Genomic DNA, 26,165 nt, shown 5'->3' with positions numbered 1-26,165 from the left:
CAGACTTCTCTTTGATGGAAATGATGAGAGTGCGGTGCGCTTATATCAAGTGGTGAGAGTGTACTAACTGCAATACACATGTGTACTAGTAAATGTAGTACAACGAAGTAGTACAGAATACAAGTACTATAGATTGGAATATATAGAGAGAAAATGCTAGTGTTTATTGAGTGTCCAACGACTGGCTCTTATAAAATGATAGTCCCTAAAGATTTCCTAGAAAACCTAAACCAGATAATTGTATTTATATTAGTGGTGTAGTCAGACAGTTGGTGTCCAAGGTTGTTGCACCTAAAAGTTTTTAGTTTGGCGTGTCTAGGCCGTTCTATTTAATTTGCGAAGCCTGCCCAATTCCACCTGTATTATAAGGGGTTTTTTTAATATAAATATTAATTAAGAGGATGATGAAGATAATAAAAAGATTTTTTTTTTTTTTTTCGTCCTGATATTGTAATTTTAATGAATGTTGACGAAAATAACCCCGATGATATTAAGTCACGGAAAATGCTGAAGTGACGTTGAAATTGACATCGATTCATATATTGCTGATGTGGATGTATATATGGAGTCAGACACTTTTCATCTCATACGAGTGAAAAGCATCTAGCGTTCTATACTACGTGTTAACGATGTGTGAATCGATGTCAATTTTAATGTTTCTCAAGCACAACTCCAAGTTTAAATATAAACACGGTCCAAGGTCCCCATGTCCCATCAAACAAATATCATTTCATGTAAAATCTTTAAAAGGATCCTTTCCACTCAAAAAGCCGGAAAAAAAAAATCCAAACCTAATCTATTCAAAAGAGAACACTTGGCATCACACTATTAAGCCTCCCAAAAATCTTGCAATTTGACAATCATCCATAAGTCACAATCTTCAAGATGTTTCTCATTGTTGGCTCAATCATGATTTTAAAACTTGGTTTTGCGTCTCATCTTGTCCAGGTCCAATACTGAGTTGTCTCAAACGAGTTTTTCGATACATTTGAGACGTTTCATTCAAAAAATCAAAAAAATTAAACATGAGATATTAAATCTCGATCAAAAAAGTGACTTAACTACGCTATAAACCACGGATAGACTGTCTCAAAAAAAAAAATTAAATTATTTGTTCTTAATGGTACATACACATGGACTGGGCTTGTAACCATGCCCAATCATTTTTCTAATTAGATTCAACACATTTAAACTCCAATAAAAATGTGTCATGTAAAACTGTAGGTTGTCATAGGAATATGACACCATTTTAGATTGTGACTCTGGAAAAAAAAAAAAATTCCAATAATCTTGAACTAGAATTACAAATTTGACAAAGTTTTTCTTTAGTATTTTCTTCTCCCCATTTTTTTTCCTCTGATCTCCCCCTATTTATTAACTCATACAGGGATTCATCACAAAAAAAATTTACAAAAAAAAAAAAAAAAGGGACTTTAAACTAGACAAAACGAACTATCAATCTCTCTTAGATCAGAATGATCATTCTAAATGAATTGTTCGCTCTACCTTAATTAGATATCTAATTTATTGTAATTTTTCTTGGGATCTCTTTGTTATTTTGCTTGTATACCTCTTAATGTCTAAAAATATATCTTATTTTTAAGACTTAAATCTTGATGAGACAAAAGTATTGTACAACACCATCATAGACCACATCCACGAACAATCTAATATAGAAATATTTTCCAATATTAATAAGAGATTATAAGTACGAATATTTTTTTATTTTTACTAGGCATGCAAGACGTCCATGGTCAATATATAAATGAAGGTGGGTTCAATGAAATTTGAACCTAAGTCATGGGATAAACATTCCTCAAGCAGATAAGATGGCCCTACAAACATCCGGATTTATCTTATAGAAATGATGGATTTGGAAGGTGATTGGATCCATTGACAGCGATGTGCATTAACAAAATACTAATTTTAAGGGTTTTGAGTGGACCCTCACACAAATCTGAGAGATTTAATAGTGAATTAAAGACAATAAATAAATAAATTAAAGAGAGCGGAAGATCCAATGAATCAAAATCTGTCTTTATTATTAACGAATACGCACCTCTTCATTCAATCCCATAGTGTCCCTTCCTTTTTATTTCTATTTTATTTTCTTTCCTTTTTTTCTTTTTTAATTTCAACAAACAAATTTCAGAAACAAAATCTCTCTCTCTCTCTCTCTCGCTAATATAAACAAGTTTTTTCTTTCAATTATACTGACTATGTTTACTTTCCATAATAATTAGTTTTAAGTACTTACAAAAATACCAAACACGCCCTTCCTTCTTTCAAATCCGTCGTTTTCACATCAAACTCTCTTCTTCACACCCGTTTCTTGCGCCCCAAGTTCCATTCTTATATAAGCTCTCTCTCTCTCCTCTCTTTCAGTGTGGGAGCGGCTCGAAAGAAAGAAATTATTCGCACAGGTTTGATTTGCCTTCACAATGGATTATAATTCGATGTATCACTCTGCATCATTTACGATCGATGCTACCATCCACTTGTATAAATCAATCATCATCCCCACTGCACCCCACATCATCAGTTTGTTAGGTTTTTAATCTTAACAAGTGTAATGATTTTCTCACCCACCCCACTCCAAAATCACAGACCCGTTATTTACCTCGGGATACGCAAAACCATCGATATTTTATTTTTTCTGTATCCCGACTAAAAATGAATGTATGGTTCTGTGATGGGAGCGTGTGAAAGTGGGGGGCGTCATAATATTACGACTCTTTTAAGAAAACATATACTTGATTCAAACACTTTCAATAATTCACTAAGGCCATGATTGGTACACTAGAAATCATTTGCATATACAAATGATTTGAATTGCAAATGTTTCGCAATGCAATTGGTTTATTATTATATGCCAATCTTTTTTCTTTTATCTTTTTTTGTGATTGGTTGATCTTTGTGATAAAAAATTTCATTGTGATTGTGCAAATGATTTGCGTTACTTTTTATGCCACAAATCATTTAGTGAAATTTCTTAAGATTAGGAGTCCTCTTCATCATTCTATTATTGAAAGTGCGTTATTTAATTTTGGTTTTTTTATTTTTTATTTTTTATTTTCTGGATGAAATCCCTCAGACTTGTACTAGAATTTCTTGCCAAAATTCATAGTGGTGCAGGAAATCCAACCAATTTACAATATAGAATATCTCAAATTTTGTAAAAAAAATTTTAATAAAAAAAATTGTCCCCACAGTTCTTCAATTTTTTTTTTGTTAATTTTCTTTCACACCATTGAAATTTTCAATTTTTGATAAAAAAAATTTTAATTTCATTATCAAATATGGGATATCTCTTATATGCTAAATATCGTTGCATTTGTAATGAAATAATGATAAAAGATTTGAATTTTTATGCAGATTTTGAATTTTTGTGGGAGATTTAGAGGTAAAGAGGAAGAAAGAGAAACACAAAATGGGTCATCTTTCTCTTCTTTTGCATTCTTTACTCCTAATCTTACTTCAACAAGCCACCCTTTCATACTCATGGGGATGGTTTTCTTCTTCTTCTTCATCTTCGACCGAAACTCGTTCGAGCGAGAACCCTTCGAAGACATCATCGATCGCAAATGGCTTTGTGGCTGAATTCTCCATGGAAACTATTAGCAATCCAAAGGGAATAAAGTTGGTTGAAAATGCGAGACAAAGATCAGTTGGCCTAAATTCATGTTGGCGAAACGCTTATGGAAATCTCTTCACGGGGTGTTCGGAGATCATTACTAATAAAGAAAAGCAATCAAGACTTGCATGGCATCTCAGTGATTGTTTTCAAAAGGACTCGGGACGATCTCCGTTCCCTTCTTGTGACACTCGCACTCCAATGATAAATTGCCTCAAGAAGTTGGACGAATATGCCCATACGGTTTACCTTGAATTCTTCCTCGAAACCAACTCTATTTGCCATCAATTACAGTAAAAAAAAAATTTACTTTCTACTCTTTATTTATTAATCGTTACTAGCAAAGCAATGGGTATTTATCAAAAATACATTTGATTTTGATTTGTTCATTTGTAGGGCTGATGTATTCAAGCATGAAACAGAAAGACTAGTAAATGATTTAAAGAAATCGGCTCAATTCACGGAGGAAAAGTTAGAAAGCATCGAAGGAAAATCAGATGAAATTTTAGAGAACGCGAATCAAATCCACCACTCTATAACTTCAATTGATCACTTAGTTGAACAAGTGGCTCGAACATCGAAGGATGTTGAAGAACAAATTGATGTTATAATGAATTATGCAAAGGTAATTTTTGACCAATCCAAGGAAATATCGGCTTCTCAATCTGAATTACAAGGAGGACAAATCGAGATGAGAGAAAAGTTGGAATCAGGGATTGCAATGGTTCATGAATCTTACCAAAACATAGGCCAAGACTTGGAGAAACTAAGAAAAGAAGCTGTTAATATAGAGAGGGAGATAAATGAGGTGAGCAATTCAATGTCTTTGAAGATGAAAAACCTTGAAAACAAAGCTGATGATATCGGGAACATTGCGGGGTTATCGTTAGATAAACAAAAAGAAATTCTAGACGGACAATCCATAGCTCTTGAAGGCCTTGATTTCCTTACTAAATTTCAATCTCTAGCACTAGAAGAAAGCAGGTACAATAGACATTGAAACCCATCTTGTTAATTAGAATCAAAAAATTACGTTGGATTCCGTCTTATTTAGTTTTTTTTTTCTTTTCGAATTTTCAGGGCTACTTTGCAAAATTTAATAGAGTTTGACCGCAAACAGCAACAAGAGCTCCTACAACGACAAGAACAGCTTCAACAAGCTCTCGATCCTTTAGTTGAAAATTCAAAATCGCTATTGGCAGCTCAGGTTTATGCTTTTGAAGCCTCGATTAATTCGTTCGTTATTTTTTTAGGTTTTGTGGAATGATAGACTTACTTTATACTTAATTTTCTCTATCACAGGATGCATTTGAATCGAGGCAGGCCAACATGTTTAAGGCTTTAGATAAGTTGTTCGCCTTACATAACGCTATTTTGCTGGAATCACGCTCGATTAAAGCTTTCTTTTTCTACTCTTTTGCCATTTTTATCCTTTACATGCTCACTAGTGCAAAGCAAACATACTTTGTGAGAGCACGGCTTTATCTAGGTACACTACTTTGATCTACATAACTTAGAATCCAATTAAAACCAACACTGATCAAGATTATTCGTGCAAGACTTGACCAGTTTTTGTTTATAGGATTATGTGCCACATTCCTAGTAGAATTCGCAATTGTTCAACTTGGAAACGATCTCGATCATCAAACCTGGATAGCATCGAAAGTAATATTGACACGATCATTGTTTTTATTGGTTGCTTCTATTCAGATTCTATACTCAATTTTCAGTTACAGGTCAGTTATACATAGCTATCTATAGATAATAGAGTAAATAAATTGGATGGTTATGATTGTTTGATCAGACAAGGAGCTTGATTGGATCTAATTTCTGATTGGTGCAGGGACTATGAAGTGTTAAACCATCACATGTTAGTGACTCTAATTGAGAAATTTAACACAATGGAAAGACGGAAGATGTTGTCATTGGACATGGAAAATGACATAAACCTCTCTTCGTGGATTGATACAGAGCTACCAGAAGATGTAGATAATTGTGAAGATCCTGATTACACATTTCCAGAAGAAGTCATGGAGAATTCAATCACAACCACTTTGATTTCAAGGAAATATGATCTCCGACCTCGTTGTCGTCGATGAAAGTTTCTTGTGATTGGAGGGACAATATACATGTAAAAACTCATTAATTTGAAGTGTTTCATTAAATGTTAAACATAACCAAACTCGTCGTTTTTTTTTTGGTCTTGTTGAACAGAGGTGTCTGGTATTCTATTTGTTACTCAGATCCTATTAAGTAATTTTTAGATGTCAATAGGAGTTATTCGAGTATCGAAGGTATTTACGTAATCAGATCGTAGAAAGATAGACTATTTTGCATTGTGTGCTTTCTATTTCTTGTCGTTCATCCACAACTGGTTCCATCACACAATGTAATAAGCAAAAAAGAACACAAATAGAACATAATTTGTTTTCTTGCATATAAGAGATAACTTGCAACATTTAAATGGAAAGCGATGTACTAAAGCCCTATCTATACGTATGTTGGTGGCACAAATTTACAACTGTGAAGAGGGGTCAAAGCCATTGCTCTTCCCATCTTTAATTGTTGCCACACCATTTGGTATGTTGTCGTCTTCATCATCATCCATAAACCTCTTCCACAACCAATGCTTCTTCCATACCCGCTGGGTCATCTCCTCAATTGGAATGTTTTTCGTTTCCGGAAGCAAAAACAACACGAAGACCGACATTATGAATACCCACCCAGAGAAGAACAGAAAGATGCCATATTTGAAGTGGCAGAGCATGGAGAGGAAGGCTTGTGCAATCACAAAGGTGAAGAGAAGGTTGACACACACTGTTACACTTTGCCCGGCTGATCGAGTCTCCAATGGGAATGTCTCACTTGGAATTAGCCAACCCAATGGCCCCCATGACCACGCAAAGGCCGACACATATGTGCAAACCAACACCACGACTAGGATTCCAAACCCCTTACCAAGATTGTCTGAGGTATCTGTCACCTTGATCCCTAATATCACCGCAATCACTACCTGAGAGAAGAACATCTGGACCCCAGCTTCCAATAAGAGGATCCGACGGCCAAGCTTGTCAACCGAATAGATGGAGACAATGGTGGACACGACATTGACAGCCCCTGTGATGACTGCTGAGTATAGTGCTGCGTCACTTCCGAACCCAAGCGTGTCAAACAATACTGGCGCGTAGAACATGATCGCATTGATGCCCGTGCATTGCTGGAATATCTGTTGTACCACAACGGAGTTTTTATAAGAATTCAATTAAATTAACTACTCTATCGTTAATCCAAAAATAAGATCTTAATGGAACATTGTGAGTGGTACTGACCTGCAAGGCAACGGCAATAATCAGCTGGGGTCGGTTCCTCCTCTTGAGTAGGTTTCTAAAGGGGTGCTTCACTTCCTTGGCCACTCTACTAGCCTCTACGAGCTCCAAGTACTCGGGTTCAATATTGTCAGTGCCACGTATCTTTCTAAGAACAGATTTTCCTTCTTCAAGACGGCCTCGTTCAATGAGACTGTTGGGAGTGTCGACTACGAGAAGAGATCCTATAGTCAGGAGAACTGCGGGGACCCCAGCAAGCCCCAGTGAGAGCCTCCAACCCCATCCTCCTTTGATTCTATACAGATGCAAGTAAAATATCAATCAAAGTTAGTTAAAGAAAACAATTCAGAAGCAAATAGGTATCTCAATCCACTTATACTCTCCAAAATGTTGTGATATGTTGGAGTTAGATCATCATGGCTATAACTTTGAATGGATTGTCAATTTCTCAAATTAACCATCTAAGATGATGCAGGTGGCCCTAACCCAAAGAAAGGAGAAAGGTCAAGGTTCACAGTCCTACACAATAACTTATATGTGGTTCTCCCACCCATCTAAACCAATCCTTTGATTGGTACAACTAAAAAACCCCAAAAAAAGCTAGCCATGAAGGAAAAAAAAATCGTACACAAATGAGTGATGATCAATGGTTTAAGAACCGAACAGATGGTTGAACCAAATTTGTCAAATTGGTGAGTCAACATTCATTACCTGTCTCATTTTGGGTGGACACATTTACATTTCTTACAGAAATTAAAAATATAGTGTGATTTTCTTAATTATTTTCTAGTATTTTCATAAGAAGATTATCAATATTTAATTATAAAGAATGTCCATAAAGTAGTCCTTAAAAAAATGTTTATAACTTACAAGATCCATCTAACTAGAACAATATCAGTATCATAATTGGTGGCTATTTCTTATTTGATTTCCCTTTTTTTTTAAGTTGCGGGCTCCATGCAAGGATTGGGTTTGGTTTGGTTATGTTCGGTTTCAATTTGGCGACAAACCGAACCAAAATGTCATTGGAATCAAACCAACCCAAACCAAACTAAGATTGGTTTGGTTATATGGGTTGCCAATATTCTATAAATTATAAATTAGAAGTAACAAATTTTTAATGGAAAAACAAAACATAAGATTTCATACAATAAATCTTAATCTGTACATAAAAATTCATTAGTTCATCCATAATATGTTAATCTACGTCCTAACTCCTAAAATAATTCATAATATATTAATATAGATATATATTTATTTATTTCTTACATCAACGGTTCGGTTCTCGTTTTGGTTTGGTTCTTTACAAGCTTTATCCAAGAACCAAACCAAATTGATCTGTTCTCCATTTTCTTAACTCGGAACCAAACCAACCCAAAGCTATCAGTTTGATTTGGTTCTCAGTTTCAACCGGACCAAGTTGCACCCCAGTCTGCATGTATTTATGAATTAATTGAAAAGTTGTGTTTATTAGTCTCGATGAGAATTGCCCGTGTATTGGGGATATTAATGTAATTAGCTGAAATATAAAATCATAAGTTTGACCTAGGATTTAAAGTTCTTAAGAGGAAAAAGATTTGAGAAAGATGGATATATAAACAAGGAAGGGTGAATCCCTTTGTAATCCTTTGCTTGTAATATACTAATGATAATTGATGCCCACCGAAAACATATCCAAAATATCTAAACCTGTATTTTCTATATTATTTTGTGGTGTACAAATATCTAAACCTATATTTTCTATATTATTTTCTATGTTATTTTCTAGTGTGCTGGCTATTTTTTGTCGTGTTTTCGTAATGTTGTGACTTTCTTTTCATTGAAATTATGGTGTCCATACCATACCATGAGATCACTGCCATACATTGACTGGACTATTAGAAGTATAATATTGATCTATTAGGCCTATGTGAATTTTTAGCCTATATTCTCTATCAAATAATTGGTCCACTAATTGAATGGTCCTGGAGAAAGAGTTGGAGGACCCACCTATTAGATGCGATAGTGAAACCTCACTTATTTACATTTTTATTTTCATTTTTTTTGGTCAGAGAGGCCACTGGAGCTTAGGTCACAGTTTTCTGGTGTCAAGAGTCAAGGCAATGAGTCATGCAACATGCCAAAAAAAAAAAAAAATGGTAGCAAGGTCAAAAGTCAAAGCATTCAAAAGACATCTTATGTTTTTATAGGGTAACATATTTGACTAACTTACAATAAATAATACAAACTAAAATTCTATAAACAAAGGGAATCATCAACTGTATATTTAATGAATCAATTAATTATAAGAAAGCCGAGATGGGAGAACACTCCTAGAAATACCCCACCTCCCACCCCACACATGAAATGTTAGGCTACAACTAAGGTGGGTTGGAACTTGGGAATCAACCCGTGCCCAACCCACACTTGATAAACACCAACCCATGCCCATGGCCAGCCCGACCCCAACTCAAGTCGGGCTGGTCAGATTTGTTCATTTCTCATTAATACTAGATAATTTAGTAATGATTATTACTTATCTAAAGATAAGTGGTATGTAAAATGAAATATAAAATGTGCAATTGTTTTTGCTAAAAATATATTTAAAGAAAGAAAAGAGAGAAACAAATGTAGATGGGTGGGTTTCTGGTAGCTTACTTGGCGGTCCCGTAATTGACTAAGTTAGCGAAGAGAATGCCGAGGGTAACGTTCAACTGGAATAATATGTTTAGTCCTCCACGTATTCTCGTTGGAGCGATCTCTGATAGAAACACAGGAACTGCCTGTTGTTTTCAACAAAGATAAACAGAAAAAATATCGACATATTAGAATTTGGAAAAATCACTTGTCATCCTCAACAAAATTTCTAGATATTTACCGTACGTCATTAATTATACTATTACTGTCTTTCAACTTCTTTTGTGTTCTTTGTAAAAATAAAAATAAAAAACAGTTTTTACTGAGTCAACCCAGTGAGCTCCCCATGTCACATGAATGTAATAATGTTGCGTTCCAAACAAGACCCATCAAAGATGGACTTGAGGGCTAAATAAAACGGAAGGCAAAACTATAACTTTCCATAAATAAATAATCATCCGTACCTCCACATGCCCACATCAGCCTGATTCTATAAATAATTCCCCATAATGAAAATGGGAGGAATCTCCTGAAATCTATAAAAAGCTACAGATATCTTTAACTTTTTAAGATGGGCACGGATTTGAAATGAGATTTAAAAAAGATTAAATAACGCTGTAAGGATGAAAAGCAAGCAATATGTTTTGAGGGAAAAGTTTGATACAGATGTCGACATATAAAGTTCAATACAGATAGTCTAAATGCCTCGAGAATGGTGGCTGGGAACAAAATGTTTTGGATATCAGTATCAAACTTTAACTATCATCTGTATCAAAATCGGACTCTGTGTTTTGTCCATGATTTTAAATCTCATCCGAGACCAAGGCAACTCGTCCAAGTTGTCTCCGTATCATCCACCGGCAAAGACATTGTTTGTTATAATATAAGGCAGTTTTTTAAATCTCATCCGAGACTGCTCAAACAAATCGGATATCTCATCCAAGACGACTCAGCCTCATTGGTGGACGAGACGAAAGTTAAAATGAGTTTTAAAACAATGGTATCTAGAGGCTTTTGAAAAAGTAAATTAACTTTACCAAATAGATAAGTTTCAAAAAGAGAAAAATAATTGGGATTCCTCTCTTTGGCCCATACAAGGCATGGTTGGATAGCCTTTCTGGACCAAGTCTAGAGGAAAAGGTCTTTTCATTGTAAGAACGTGTTACACGAAAAATCGTCTAAAGATAAAGATATGGGTGGTTAAAAGTAAGTGAAAAAAGAGGTGACTTTTTTTTTTCTGCTGTGATATTGATTTTGGGGTCACAAACCATACTTTTTCACACCATGACACAGCATGGTTTTAAAACTCGTCCGAGACCGAGACGTATCGCCCGAGTTAACTCGGTATCAGCGGTGAACGAGACCAACTCACAATGAGTTATGAGACGAACGCGTCTCGTGAGTTATGCGAGTCGTCTCGGACGATATTTTCGCAAAACTCGTCCGAGACAAACGAGATATCCGAGATATTACAGATTTTACATTAACTCGCGAGACAAACGAGTTGTATCGGACGAGATTTTCAAAATCTCGTCCGAGTTAACCGAGACAACCGAGTTTTGTGAAAAAAAAAGTTAAAAATGAAAATTTCTATTTTATTTTTACAAGCAATAACTATTGAGTGATATTATTACTTTCTTGTGATAAATACTTAAATGTATTTTTGATAATTTGTTTTATTTTTTCTTTAGAAATTTTTTGATGAAAATTTCAGTAGAAATTTATACTAATCTTTAGGAAACATGTGTTTTATTTAATGGGTAGCATTCAATGACTAACTTTTTGGCAAAACATTTTTCAAAACATGAGTTAGAACTTTTGGAATGGGCTGATTTTTGGTGAGGATGATCTCTATGGTGAGGAGATCATCCTCACAAAAAATCAGCCCATTCCAAAACTTCTAACCCATGTTTACAAGTTGAAAAATCGTGGACCGTCCATTTTTTGTAAACTATTTTTTATGGGGTTAGAAGTTTTGGATTGGGCTGATTTTTGGTGATGATAATCTCCTCACCGTAGAGATCATCTTCACCAAAAATCAGCCCATTCCAAAACTTCTAACTCATGTTTTGAAAAATGTTTTGCCAAAAAATTAGCCATTGAACGGGACCCGTATTTAATTACCTTGAATTTGATTGATAGGTATATTATAATTTTTTTTAATTTTATATTTTTTGAGGGGTTCATTTTTTTAATAGGAATCAATTCTGAATTTTTCCTGATTTTTTCAGATTTTTTCAGATTTTTTAAATGGTTAAAAACCATTGTTTTAATGTTGAACGAGACGACTCGACGAGACGAGACGTATCGTCCGAGTCAACTCGGTATCAGAGGTGAACGAGACGAGACCAAATACCGAGTTTAAAAACCATGTGACACAGACCAGCATCACCCACATATGTAAGCTTTGATAATGAAGGAATGGGAAAGTGGGGGAGAGGGGAGATATTGCTCTTATGTGATATTGATTTTGGGCACACATATTTCTTTTCAACACATTATGATATCCCATTCAATTATGGAGCAGAAGAATAGTCATGGGTGGGTTAAGTGTACACTTCACTTTATATCATTTCTTTAAGAATCACTTTGGCAAAATTGATCATGATGAGTGTTTAGATTTAAAGAAGCACTGGAGCATTTGGTGACAAAACAGCTTCTTTGAACATTTTTATAAGAGAGATTCTATGTTCACGCCAACTATTACTTATAACACACCAATCATTTTGAAATTGACTAGTTGTTTGTTTGTAGATTGGTGTGTTATAAGTAAAAGTTGCTGGATCAATAGAACTATAGAATCCCTCTTTTTATAATTATATTAAAAGTTATGAATGTTTTCATACATTATCATCCAAAACACAGGGAACCTAATGTTCTATTAGATTCCCACTAAATTTGGGAGCTAAAAACTGATCTGAACCACTTGGCATGTCTAACTTCTTTTTATTGGAATTGATTTAGTGTGTGTCTGGTATCACTTATGAAGTGTCAATGGAGATGGCCCACCTTTAAAATTCAGGTTTTAGAAACTTCATTTTTATTTGCTTTGCTTCAGATTTCAAACTTCATAATCAAAATTCAAAAGTTTTGAACCATCGATGGGAGACTTTGGATGAAACTTCTAAAGTCTAATTTCTAGTTTCCGGACTTCAGACTCCAGAAATATTACCAAACATAGCCTTACATTTTAAAGCAATAATTACCAAATGATGATTTTTTATACAAATGTAGTCTAATTACCAAACATAGTCTAATTACCAAATGATAATTACCAAACATAGTCTAATTTTATATATATATATATATATATATATATATATATATTAGGCCAAAAACACGACAAGCTACCCAAAACACTTGGACAAACGTATTAAATAACGGCACACTCAAGCTATGATATGAATATCAAATTACGAATTTTGTGGTCCTCACACCAAACAACACAATCAAACAAAGATTCCCTACAAAAAATTAAATTTTAATTGAAAGTTTTGTGTAGATAACCGAACCTGATTAGCGAAACCCACTCCGCAACCAAGTAAGATTCGTCCTATAATAAGCATTGCAAGATCCTGTGCTGCCGCGTTTAGTACCACCCCAATTATAAAGAAAATCCCAGCAATAAGCATGGTTAATCTTCGCCCCAGCCTTCTAGTTGTGTAGGATGCAAAGAAGGTTGCGATCAATCCAGCCAGATAAAGAGAAGATGTGAATAATTGCAGTCCTTGATTATCATATTTGCAGTAATTGCTTTTAGTCTCAGGTTCCCCATTGATAAGCTGGGGTAAAGTCCTTCGATAGACGACGGGGAAGAACTTTTTCAAGAAAGGGCCCATCGATGTAACACCCCCTTTAACAAATTAAAAAAAAATATTATAGATTTATTAAACTGATAAATACTTCAAATTCATTATAAATAAATAAAAAACATAATCTTGTATGTTTGGTTAAATAATTTACACTTTGGGTTCTTACAATTGTAACAAGGCTAAAAAGGTAATTTTACAAAAATAGTGGCACGTTACGGATTAGGTGAAGATTATACAGCTAATTAACAGACAAGATGCTAAGTGAAGAAAAGACTGGTCAGGGGTATTTTCGTCTTTTTAAATGCTCTTATGTGCTCTCCGATTTCAGACCGGTGGGAAACTGTTTTTCTCCAATTCGATTTTTGCTTTTTTTTTTGTTTAATTGATTTTCAGACAAAAAATTTCAGAAAATCGATTTTCAGTGTTTCCCGCCAAAAAAAAAAAGCACAATGAGAATTTTGTTTTTTTAAAAAAAAAAAAACTCCAATCCTTTGTTTCACTTTTCAGAACTCCTGAATTTCTGAAAATTAAAACAAATTTTTCGCCTCACATGGAACACAGACTGTCTCAGAAATCAGAGAAAAGCTTCTCTCTCTTAGAATTCAACCTCAATAAACAAATTCCCAACCAATTAAGGAAAACATCCCCAAAAAAGACATCCTCTAATGTAGCAAACTTCCAAAATAACCCAAATATAATTCTTACTAAAATTAATTATTTTAAAAAAGTCACTAAAACAAGTAAGAACGAATCAGAAAATCATTAAACTTATAAGAAATCAGATAATTTTCAAAATTATATAAATTTCAGTTCCAGATCTACAACTGAACCACAAAAACAGAGCAAAAAACTTGAAATTTTCATGATTTAAAAGCAAAATTACAGTAGTTTCTCTTAAACCATTAAAATCCAACAGAATCAAAGAAGAAAAAATGAGAAATATTAAAAATTCCAGAGATGACGTAACTCAAAAGATACTCCAAGACCAGACTATAGAAAATTCCAGTCCCAGATCTACGATTGAAAACCAAAAACAGAGCTAAAACTTGAACTTTTCATTGTTTAAGAAAAAATTAACAGTAGTTTCTATTAAAACCATTAAAATTCAACAAAATCAAGAAACTCACCTGAAACTCCAACATCGTAACCGAACATCAAACCACCAGTGGCCGCCATTATACAAGAAATGATGACGATCGGTGTGATTTTGGCTTCGAATTCGACTCCTGACGGAGCCGAACTAGAGAACCCCCCAGCAGGCATGATGACAGAAGAGAGAAGAGAGATGAGAGCTTAAGCTCTCTGTAAAAATCTGAGATACGTGTGACTACGCACGTGTACAAAGAAGTAGAAGAAGAAGAAGAAGGAGTGGCGTTGCGAGGAATGAGAACAACTGATAATTGGTTGGAGTTTATATAGAAGAGACCAAGGAGAGAGAAGAGTAACGATGGAAACAGTAGGGACCACTGTTTTGCCACGTGGATTAATCTTAGTGGTGGAGTTTTTGACGGCGGACCAGTCAATACACGGCTCTCGAGGTTTGCCTTTTGGTTTTAGATAAGAGTTTGAATTTGTTGTTAATAAACACGGTTTTAATGCTGTGAGTCGAACAAGGATTTAATTTGTAAAAAAATTGTAACACGGACCACCTAACTTCATTTTCTAAAGTTGGGGGACGTCCCCAAATTTTGGTTAATGTTACAAACACCCCCTTGTGTTTTCTAACTGATTGACCTAGTCTTCTTTGATAGACTAACGTAAATGACCTTATCTACAACTTGTAATGAAAAATTCCTTAAAATCCATCAGCTTGAAATTGTTAATGTCTAGGGTAAATTATTTTTAACCAATTCAGTGTCTTGTAAAAGTTCTTGATTTTTCTATCTAAAAATCTTATTTCATTCTTGTAATCCATTATATTCAAACCAATAATTTTTGGTGTATATTATTTTTAGGGAACTATTACTACCACGTCAATTTTTACTAACACCTCACCAACTATATGTAATTGTTTGATGATTTACATAAGAATTGATATGACATTAGTAAAAATTGGTGTGATAATAACAGTTCCCTATTTTTAATGCATTCAAACTTCATTCCGATGTCTTTGTATAAATCTTTAATTTTTAAACTCAAAAATTTATTTTATTTTATTTCACAAAAAAAAAAATATATATATATATATATATATATATATACTTTTTACTATTAAGATTTGATGGCAGAAGGAAATCAAATCTTGAGAACGAAGAACAAAAAATAAAAAAAAAAACCACTTATATGAGGATGAGGAGGGCATTTAAGTCATTTATATTTATTTTTCAAAGAAGACTTAAATCAAGGGTGTCATGTATTCAATTTGAAAACAAAGAAGGGTATCCTCTTCTAATATTATTGACCAAAACATTAGAAGGGCATATATGTCTAACCCACGCTCACTTGAACAAGCTTTGCATCTATGACAGTTAATGATTAGTCGAAATCCAAATTTGCATTTGAATCCATCAAAATTTGTATCAATCTGATGATTCTCTTATTGAACGAATTATCTCTGAATTTTCGTGAGATTGGCACATTGTATCCGATATTAAATATCGTTGACAGCCCTCCTTCCATCCACATTTTCTCATGATTCTCTTATTCAACGAATTATGAATTTTCTTTTCATCCCAACAGCCTGACAGCGTTGTTTAATAATAATAAATTTTTTTAGATAACTATAATATGATAGCACATCGTGACAGAGACTCCAAAACTCAAATACAATAAAGTCATTTGTTAATCATATGCTTTAGGGAGTTGAATTGCTAATTGACTCTATATCTCCACAGCATGCCAAATGGCTTATTTTGTAAAATAAATTAAAAATCTATCTGATTAATGATGCATGAAACAATTATCATATTAGGTTCCACGAACACTCATGATTTTTAAACTCAGTATTACATCTTGGCTCGTTCAGTTCTGATACCGAGTTGACTCGGACGATATGTCTCATCTCGTTCGACATTGAGACAATGATTTTTAACCATTTAAAAAATCAAAAAAATTCAGAAATAATTCCTATAAGAAATGAATCTAAAAAAATATAAAATTAAAAAAATCGATTTGGGAGTAAAAGAATTGAGGGTTGACGCTTTAACTCATTTGTTTCGATTAATTCATACAAGATTTTAAAAATCTCATCCGATACGTCTCGTTTAACTTGCTAGTTAAATTATTATTGCGATGTCTTGTTCGTATCGCTCAAGATAATCGAAATATCGTTCGAGACGACTCGCTTATCTCACGATATGCAGTCGTCTCATAACACTTTGTAAGTTCTTCTCGTTAGACTCCGATACTGAGTTAATTCGGACAAGTTTAAAAACCATGTGAACACTAGATAAACTATTGGTGTCTATAAATAATCAAATTGCGATAATTTTCTTTAAAAAAATTAACACTTTCCTTACCGACATACTAAAAGTTGTTGGACCCACATGGATTAGTACATTGGTTATCCAACCCAGCACTCTTCTAAAAGTCTGTTTTTGGATGCCAACATGTGTGCTCACAACTCTTAGTAAGATTTGAAATCTTACTAAATTAGTCAGGTTAGATTGAATTTTTTTTTTTTGTGGCAAAGGAGAGTGCTGGACTCAAATTAGAGTGCCAAATGGCACGAAACGTAACAAGTTTTCATTTAAGTATCCCTACTACTAGTAGTACAGGGTATAACTTAGAAGATTCGCGTTACTTTCAAATAACTGACTTTCGCGTTTTAAAATACCACGTGCGAGGGATTGTCCTTATCTCTTTTATTTTTTTTGAAGACCAGTTTTCCAGTCAACACCAACGTTCTTACACGAGTATTCTGGTCCACAGTCAACATCAGCGTTCTTACACGTGGGACCATATTCAGACTAATAAAATGTTGCCACCTGGAACAAATCATAATGAGGGAAAGAAAGATCGAACGAACTTCTCCTTTTTCCCAGGATATTTGTGCTCACCACGTGGTGTATATTGTAAGACATAATTCTGGATCTGGTACTCCACGGAGTCGTTTAGTTATTCTAGTAACTGAGACTTATTATCCATTTTGAAAAATATAGGATAGGACCAAACAAGGGTGCAACCTGGGGCCAAAATAGAACCCAGCCGACATAGAATCAAAATCCAACATCCCTAAATATATTTTAACTTTCTGATTTTATTAAAATAATGTTGAAGTGACTTCAGGCTGAATCTCAAATCGCATATCTTGACTTGAAAAAACATAAGAATCATTGATGTTTTTATCAAGATACGAACGAAAAGTTTCAATGATTCATATCCACTCTCACCTCAAGAATTGCGATATGAGGTTCCAACTTGATGTCACTCCAACATGACTTTTTTTTGTTAATGTGTGGCATTTTAACGGTGTCTTAACAAAATCCAAAAATTAATATATATTAGGGAACATGTAATAAATGTGAGATTTTGTTAATGTCACTCCAACAAGACTCATTTTGCTAACGTGTGGCATTTTAATGGTGTCTTAACAAAAATTCAAAAATTAATATATATTAGGGGACATGTAATAAATGTGGGATTTTATTAATTTGTATCCTAGTTAAAATGCAATAAAATAAACATATTTTGATAATATATAAAATAAAAAAAAAAGTCATGTTGGGGTGATAGGATTTATTACGATTCTCACAATTTTGACGTGGACAGCATACATAATCGTAGATGACTTTTACTCGTATTGCAAAGAAAAATATCTATGATTATGTGCACATTACACGTTAGACTTATAAGAATTGCAATAAATATCCTGTATCATTTCAGTATTTTTCGAAAAAAATTAAGGGTATTTTCGATATAAAATTTAATTTTCAAAGTGTATTTATTGGACTGTAACGTGTACCTTTAAGAGTACACGTTAAGAAGACCGCTAAGTGTGACGTTACAAATTTTGCTACCGTACATTTGTACACTTTTTTTGATGGATTACGTGATGTGTGACCTCATATAAAACGTAGTTTGACACGTCATGATATAAAATGCGGTTGTGAACGCCTTTGGAGGTCATCTACGGTCAGCCCAAGGTTAAGTCTGTCGGTATTCCTCGAGAATGGCCAATGTGAATCGCAATGATCCATCTTGACACGGCATGATTTAAAATAGACTCCCCTAGCCTTACTAAGTTAGTAAGGATTCATCCTTACTAAGGGTCATTGGGCTCACCACTCACCATCCAAAAACATGATCCCATGAGATTATCTTGATTTCCAATGAGATTTTTTTTAATTATTTTTTACGTAACCCATAAGATTCATTTAAATAGAAAAAAAAAATTATGATTATAAGTAAATTATTCGACATAGGAAAATTCAGATTTTCACGAAAATTGGATTTTGCCAAAATCAGATTTTGACGAAAAACACTTTCTCATTGATGTCTTGAAATAAAGGGCGGCAAATTCTAAACAACTCAATATGGCAGGCTGATCCAACCTCCCAGCCCACCAACTTTATAAAACCCATTGGCCCATCGAGTTACATCTTAGGCCCATAAAATATGAATTGGGCCTATAACTTAGAAACTTCTGGCCCAGTTCAACTGAATTGTATTGTCACTTTCTAGCAAAGGCAAAAGGTGCACATTTTCAACTTACTTCTGACCCACTGATAAGGACATCAATGTGGCACTATCCCATCATTTTATGGTCCCTACCTAGATATCCAAGGCCAACAATCAGACGCATCAGATGGTGGGCCCATCTATATTAATGCACATTGGAGCCATTCTTCTTGGACTAGTTCTATCCCTTGTTTGCTATTCGAAATTAAGTGAAAACCCCGATACGGGGAAATATTCGATTTTGAATTGTAAAAATCTGATCTAAAATTTGATAAACGGAAAATATGCGGCATATATTTTATACGTCTCATTTCAAAATTTTAGTGAAAGTGATGATGGTGATGGTAATAATGAAAGACATTGAGGTTATTATTCTATGATTTATAAAAGAAGACCAAAGTCAAGGGATAAATTATTAATTTGAAAAATTAAGGTGATATCTTAAATAAATGTAAAAGGGTATTTCATTATTTTTTAAAAGATAAAAGGGACAAATGTCACTTAAAAAATATAGGACAAGAATGCTGGGATCCACCAATCATATGGACCCAAGTGTATTGAATGACATCCCTAATTTACAAAACTACCCCTAATAATTACAAAATTGCCCTTGCATGCTTGATGTGGCACGGTATGAAGAGTTTGAGAACTGTGAGCACAAAATCACTTATTTTGAAGTATGGTTGCTTCAAAGTCAGGTTTGTGTTACATGTTACAACTTACAAGTTTACACTTTACAACATACTTATAATAATAATAAAATAAATAAATAAATAAATAAAAATAAAATATAAATAAAGAGTATTTTATTCTTATTCTTTTTTAAACTTAAAATATGTGAATTATAAAGAATAATTCAACAATACGGAAAATAATACTTGTTTGAAATAAACGAAAAAATTTGTGAATTTTTGCAAGTTAAATGGGAGATTGCTAACAAGGGTTCTATCTATACTGAAGTTCAAGAGGCTAAAAATCAAATGGAGAATGGAAGAATATCTAATGGGCTTAGGCCCATCTGGTCCAATGGACCATGAGCTCCTTCAAGTATTTTAACCTCAGAATAGCAGGCCAGATTTGGCCGCATATGTTGATCTTTTTCATCAATCTAAACAAAATCGCTCCTCTTGGGTGCAACCCAGCTCTTTAGGGAGGGCTAAGGCCCAACCCGAACTAAATCCAAATCCACGAGTTGATAACCCTAATATAAATAGGTGGTCAATGGATCGGATTCAAATCAGATACAGGTCGAGTTACGATGTGTACAATAAGAGTTGGATCAGATCTAACCGATCCAATTTTTATGTCCAATTAGATGTCCACACTTGGCATAATTTCTATCCAATGGCCCTTGGAGCATACTTATCGTTGTGATACAAGTAAAAACCATCTATAGTTCTGTGCACATCGCCACGTTAGAATAGTGAGAATCGTAGTAAATCCTGTGCCCCCCCTGCATGACTCTAAACAATTTAATGTTGTTTGGGAGTCACTAAAAATTATTCTGCAAAGGCTAATGATTTTCTTACTTGATTTTTTTCACTTGGTCTGTACTCAGTTGGTGTGGCAAGGGCATAAAACCATAAATCTTTTCATTACGTATCCCGAAGAAATCGATATATGATTTTGTGCCCTTTCCATGTTAGTCAAGTACAGATCAAGTGAAAAAAATCTAATAAGAAAATCACGACTCTTCTGCAAATTATCATGAGTCCTGATAATCTGACTCACTTTTTTGTACTCTCGCTTCACAAAATCATAAAGATGTATCCCAAAGCAAAGGATCTATGGTTTTGTGAAGGGAGTGTACAAAAAGTGAGTTATATTATCACGACTCAATTATTATGAGTTTAATTTAATATATATATTAAATGTATGATTTCTTCTAAAAATAAAATTGGGAAAAATTAATTAAGTAACCCTCTTATTAGGAATTTCTAATTTTTCTTACAAAAAATTCATCATCTACAACTTATTAAAGATGAAATTGGTAGTACGATCCGCAAAATCCTATGATTTAAACCTATAAATACATGGCCAGAGATAAAGAAAGGTTATTCTCTTATACTCTAAACTCTATACTATTTTTGTTTCTACTTCAATCTGACTTGGGAGAGGTGTTGAGCATAAAAGGAGGAGATCTCAAGCCAACATCACAAATCTAAAGGTAGTGTAAGTATTTTTCATCTATAGAAATTTTAACCTCTAAATACCAAAATTAAAATCATTTTGGGAAAAAATTTGAAAGTTCCAACTCTGATTCCATTAATTTGAAAACAAAAGTTGATAGAAATTATAGTCGATTAAATTAAATAGCTTTTGTTTTTGAAGATTTAAAAAGATAGAATCTTTAGGTTGAAGATGGGAGTGCCACTCTATTTTCCCTAGGGATTGAAGACAACCATTTTTCATAGGAAAATGCTAGAATGATTGTTATTCATTGCATTTCATGATGTTTTGACGTGGAGGTGTGTACAGAACCATATATGCTTTTCCTCAAGATAGAAGTGAGAAGCATCTATGGGTTCAGTTTGAGGTCAAGTTGGAACCGAACCAAATTCCATTGAAACCAAACTGAACTAAAGTTGGTTCGATTTTACGGATTACCAATATTCTATAAATTGTAAGTAATATTTTTTAATGAAAAATCAAACATAAAATTTCATACAATAATCACTAATATATGTCCTAACTCATAAACTAATTCATAATATATATTCGATTCTCGATTTGATTCAGTTTTATACAAACTTGATCCGAGAGCCAAATCAAATTGATTGATTTTCCATTATTTTCATAATCCGAAATCAAATCGCAACTTGTTCCAAATCGAATAAAATTATCCCAAAACTATCGATTTGATTTGCTTCGCTTCTCAGTTTGAACCAGACCAAGTTGCACCCCTAGTTTCATGCACACCTCCATGTCAGAGTAGTGTGAATCGCAGTGAGCACGACTCTTTCTCATAACAAGAGGTTTGAGTATAAGGCACCAAGGTCATTTAAGTCAAATTTAAATAAATGACCATCGTCAAGGGGTAACTAAATAATTATTACCTTTTTATAATCGTTTATGTCAATTTTGATTATCATCATCATCAAATGATTATATCATCACTTGATGATGATGATGATGATGATGATGATGATTATTAATTTAATTAAGAAACAAGTGATCGTTTAGAATTGTAGAGAGAGAGAGAGAGAGAGAATACTTGAGATTGCATTGGATCGGAATTAAATAAATTTGGCCATTCTGTGCCACGAATCATTCATTGAATTTCTTAAGAATTTTTTCCAGATCAAATTAATTACTTTATGTTGCCAAACACATCCGAGGTTGAAAAAATCCAAAAAGAAGTATTAAAGTATTAGAGGAATATGTGTGACACCTTAAGAACCATGCTTGTCTAATTGTCTAAGCTGTAAAGTGTACGGTTTATCTTACCCAACTAAACATAGTTTCTCCATGTATACAATATTAAATAACTTTTTGGATAAATTACATTTTGAACCTTTATAATTTAGCATAATTGCACTTACCTCCCTTTGATTGATGGGATTAAAATTTAGATGTTATTTGATTATTTTACCCTCTTAATTTATGTTATTTTTTATTAATAAATAAATAAAATTTAAAAAAATAATGATTTTATGCATCACAGAATCGTAAATCATTTGTCTCAGGATACGTAGAATCGTAAATCTTGTTCTTGTCTATCTTGAGGTAAATGATCTATTGTTTTGTGATGGGGGCTTATGTCAAAGGGGGGCATCAGATTATCACGACTCACAATTAAAATATTCCCAGATTGACATTCATTGAACTCATTCTTTCTCAGGCATAATTATATATATATAAAGAATAACAATTTAAAAAGGGCAAAATGATCTTTATAAAAAAGGAATTTATCTATTAAGTTGACGGTAATTTCATCGGAAAGGGGGGTAAGTGAACCACATAGATAACTAGAAGGGGGGTAAGTACAATCACTAAAATGTAAGGGGTCAAAATGGAAATATGCCAAATTACAAGGTCAAAGTGTAATTTACCCTAATTTTTGTGTGGTTTATAGGTAATATTATTTTTTAGCATTTGTTCTCGTTATACTTGCAATTATTTATGAAATATGGATATAAGTCACACTCCAATAGATCCTATTAAAGTTGGATTTGGGTTATGGTATGGACAACCCGATGCCTTTGGATATGGATCTGACCCCAATAATATGCAAATAAATTATTATAAAATATATATTTGTATATTTTATTTAAATTTAAGATTTTTATCTATAATTTCTGATTATCAAGTAGAACTTTGGACCTTATCCATTATTGTGGGATGGGATGGGATTTGGATTCAAATATTCTGATTTGATAAGAATTAAATAAAGCAAGCAATTGGATCAATTCTTAGATCAACCTTGATCTGATCCATAAATAGCCCTAGTTGTGTACTTGTGTTATAAATAATACATTTAGAGCTTCAAAGTTTAAACCAATTAATTCGAATCGAACGCAACATGAGATCAAGTACAAACTTGGATCAAACACCTTGACGTGAAAGTGGATAGGAATCATAAATGTTTTTTCACTCATATCTCGAGGAAAGCAACTATGGCTCTCATATACTTTCACATCATGATGTGAGATATACATATATGCGGACCATAAAACATTTTGGCACACAAATACTTGACGGGGTACACACGATGTCAATCACAAAATTTTAACCACCAAGGAAAATAACAATTGAATTTTAAATTTGGGAGCTTCAAAAGCATCCATTTTCAAAGTCTTTGATCCAACAAAAAAAAAATTTCTATTGAATTTTGGTTCTTAAACTTAGTCTAGATCATGAACTCTAGAGGGTTTACGTGCAATTTGGGTCAACGTAGGTTTCCACATGACACAAAAGAGGACTTTGATCTACGACTTACATGATCTTTGGTCCATTTAATTAACCTTTTTTCACACACACACACATATAGATAAATAAATAAAAAAGAGTTGTATTGCCACACCAATTTTTACTAACACCACACCAACTGTGTACAAATTCTTTGGTGATTTATATAAGAATTGGTATGGCATTAGTAAAAATTGGTGTGGCAATAGTAGCTCTCTAAGTAAATAGCTCCTCTATAATTAAGGTCAGATAGTAATTTGCATGGAAATATCCTTTAGAATGCGAAGACAGAGGTGTCAACCCTAAACTATAATTATATAAGGATACAACAGAGATTAATGATTTTATGATAAGTTTAGTTAAATATTGAACATCTGCCAAAAGACTTTAAGAAAAGAACAAATAATAATGAGATTCTAATTAATATTTTTTATACTTTCAAAATATATTTACCAAAATAAACACCTTCTTCATTTACATTCAATAATAATCTATTTATATAATAAAGGAGAAATTAATTCTATAGGTTCCATAAAAATTAGTAATAAATGGTTAATCACTTTTGAGGATTATACGTCTGATAAAAAAACCCTTAACATAATTTTAAAACTTGGTCTCACATCTTGTCTTGTCCTGATATCAGGTTGTCTCAGACGATTCATCTCGTCTTGTTCAGCAATGAGACAATGGTTTTAGACCATTTAAAAAATCTGAATTTTTTTTGTTTGAAAACTCCCTTTGATTTCACATTAATTTAGTGGAGGAAGATGGAGTTTGTCAAATCCTTTTGTTGTCCGATACACTTGGTTGAGAAGAGGAGAAAAACATTGATTTAGGGGTGAAAATGATAAGGTTTGGAGATGAAAATTGATATATCTCGTTCGTCTCGGATATCTCGGATGAGATTTTTGATATCTCGTCCGAGACTTGTCTTTCGTCTCGTGAGATTCTGTAAAACCCAAAAACATGTTTGTCAGTCTCATTGCTGGGAGATACCGAGACAACTCGGGCGATACATCTCGATCTTGAATGAGTTTTGAAACCATGGTCAGTGATGCTTTTATGAAGTTGAATGTTGGATACATAAGAAATGCGACCATGCAATGAGTTTTAATAAGGTTAGTTTGTTCAAATTAAGGAGTGACATGACAAAGAAAAATAAAATAAAAAATTAATAATTTCAAAGGGATTTAGAAATAATTTCAACAAAAATAAACAAAAAAGAAGGAAAAACTATTGACATATTTATGGGGTATAAAATGAACAATAGATTTCCAATTGAGAATTAGTTGAATAGCTTTTGATATATTTTTTACGTATAAAACGAAAAATAAATATACCAATGAGAATTAGCATATTGACACATTACAATGAAACGCATATAACCATGAAGATTTTAATGGTTGAAATTTTAAATTTAAGAGTTCCGTAGAAGTTCAATTGCTATCCATTTTCAAAATGGGAAATTTATCAAAAAACTATCGATATTTTTATTTATTACTAAATCATTACTAATTTTGAGGTATTACCAAAATAATAAAATATCTTGTATAAGATATCAAATTACCCTGAAAAGAAAATGTCAAGTTTCTGACTTGATTTTACTTAGGAGAGAGATAAGGTAAGACAAAAGCTTCATTAATGACTTTTCTTATCTCTCTTCTTCCATCTTCAATTTTTGTCTCCATTTTTATTCATGCGCCCCCAGGTAGAGAGAACCATGTATTAAAATATTTTTTTTTTCTACCATTTTTGTTTATTCTTCCTTCATTTTTGTATATTTCGTCGTCTTCACGGTTGAGTTGTCCAAAGAGGCATTTAATGAGTTGTTATGTAAAGGATTAAGGTTAAGAGATTTTTATTTTCTTTCTACCATCAAAAGAAGTGAATGTGATTTTCATATTGTTATTCCTCTTTCATATAATCTATGATTTTCATCCATGTTTTGAATACAAGATAATCAATACAGATTTCATTAAAAATTTAAAGTTATATTTAATGTATGTGAAGCTTTGATTAATTTAAAATTCATGAACAAAATATTGATAAGAAACACACACAAATTGTGAAAAACCTTAATAAAATATTAACTGACATCATTTCAGTGATAAAGAAATAGCAAAAATGATACCAATTTTCATATTTGTTCGATTTTTTAGCTCATCGGTTCATTTTACTTTAAAATTTTAAAAAATTGATTGATTTGATTTGGTTCTCAATTAGGGGAATTCTAATAAAATTAAATATAAC

General features: G+C 33.1%; 2 protein-coding genes across 2 annotated transcripts; one reads left to right on the top strand and one right to left on the bottom strand.

Moving 5' to 3' along the window:
• The first annotated feature begins 2,373 nt into the window (after positions 1–2,373).
• Positions 2,374–5,891, top strand: GEX1 (gamete expressed protein 1). The gene is made up of 7 exons (XM_086427450.1): positions 2,374–2,423; positions 3,376–3,927; positions 4,031–4,618; positions 4,715–4,841; positions 4,937–5,123; positions 5,217–5,370; positions 5,478–5,891. Exons 2-7 carry the CDS (start codon positions 3,431–3,433, stop codon positions 5,731–5,733), a joined length of 1,809 nt encoding a protein of 602 aa, XP_086283576.1. The 5' UTR covers positions 2,374–2,423; positions 3,376–3,430; the 3' UTR covers positions 5,734–5,891.
• Positions 5,892–6,047: 156 nt separating this feature from the next.
• On the bottom strand, positions 6,048–14,770 carry MSS1 (Major facilitator superfamily protein). Its single transcript, XM_086427449.1, has 5 exons — positions 14,516–14,770; positions 13,089–13,429; positions 9,598–9,722; positions 6,964–7,255; positions 6,048–6,860 (listed from the first exon to the last, which is right to left on the bottom strand). Exons 1-5 carry the CDS (start codon positions 14,649–14,651, stop codon positions 6,150–6,152), a joined length of 1,605 nt encoding a protein of 534 aa, XP_086283575.1. The 5' UTR covers positions 14,652–14,770; the 3' UTR covers positions 6,048–6,149.
• Positions 14,771–26,165: the final 11,395 nt, after the last annotated feature.

The sequence above is a fragment of the Akebia trifoliata genome, chromosome 16 (genome assembly GCF_017979445.1).
Source record: "Akebia trifoliata isolate Shusen 1 chromosome 16, ASM1797944v1, whole genome shotgun sequence".
In the NCBI taxonomy this organism is placed as follows: domain Eukaryota; kingdom Viridiplantae; phylum Streptophyta; class Magnoliopsida; order Ranunculales; family Lardizabalaceae; genus Akebia; species Akebia trifoliata.
The sequence above is the reverse complement of the archived record's forward strand: the minus strand, read 5'-3'. Positions and strand labels throughout refer to the sequence as shown.

What these genes read in the sequence shown, in the direction of transcription:
- MSS1 (XM_086427449.1), bottom strand. Translation starts at nt 14,651, where the DNA reads ATGCCTGCTGGGGGGTTCTCTAGTTCGGCTCCGTCAGGAGTCGAATTC. An exon ending in TTACGATGTTGGAGTTTCAG is followed by an intron (nt 13,430 to 14,515) that starts GTGAGTTTCTTG and finishes AATTTGTTAAAG; the next exon opens with GGGGTGTTACATCGATGGGC. An exon ending in GTCAATTACGGGACCGCCAA is followed by an intron (nt 7,256 to 9,597) that starts GTAAGCTACCAG and finishes GCATCTGTATAG; the next exon opens with AATCAAAGGAGGATGGGGTT.
- GEX1 (XM_086427450.1), top strand. Translation starts at nt 3,431, where the DNA reads ATGGGTCATCTTTCTCTTCTTTTGCATTCTTTACTCCTAATCTTACTT. An exon ending in CTAGCACTAGAAGAAAGCAG is followed by an intron (nt 4,619 to 4,714) that starts GTACAATAGACA and finishes TCGAATTTTCAG; the next exon opens with GGCTACTTTGCAAAATTTAA. An exon ending in TACTCAATTTTCAGTTACAG is followed by an intron (nt 5,371 to 5,477) that starts GTCAGTTATACA and finishes TGATTGGTGCAG; the next exon opens with GGACTATGAAGTGTTAAACC.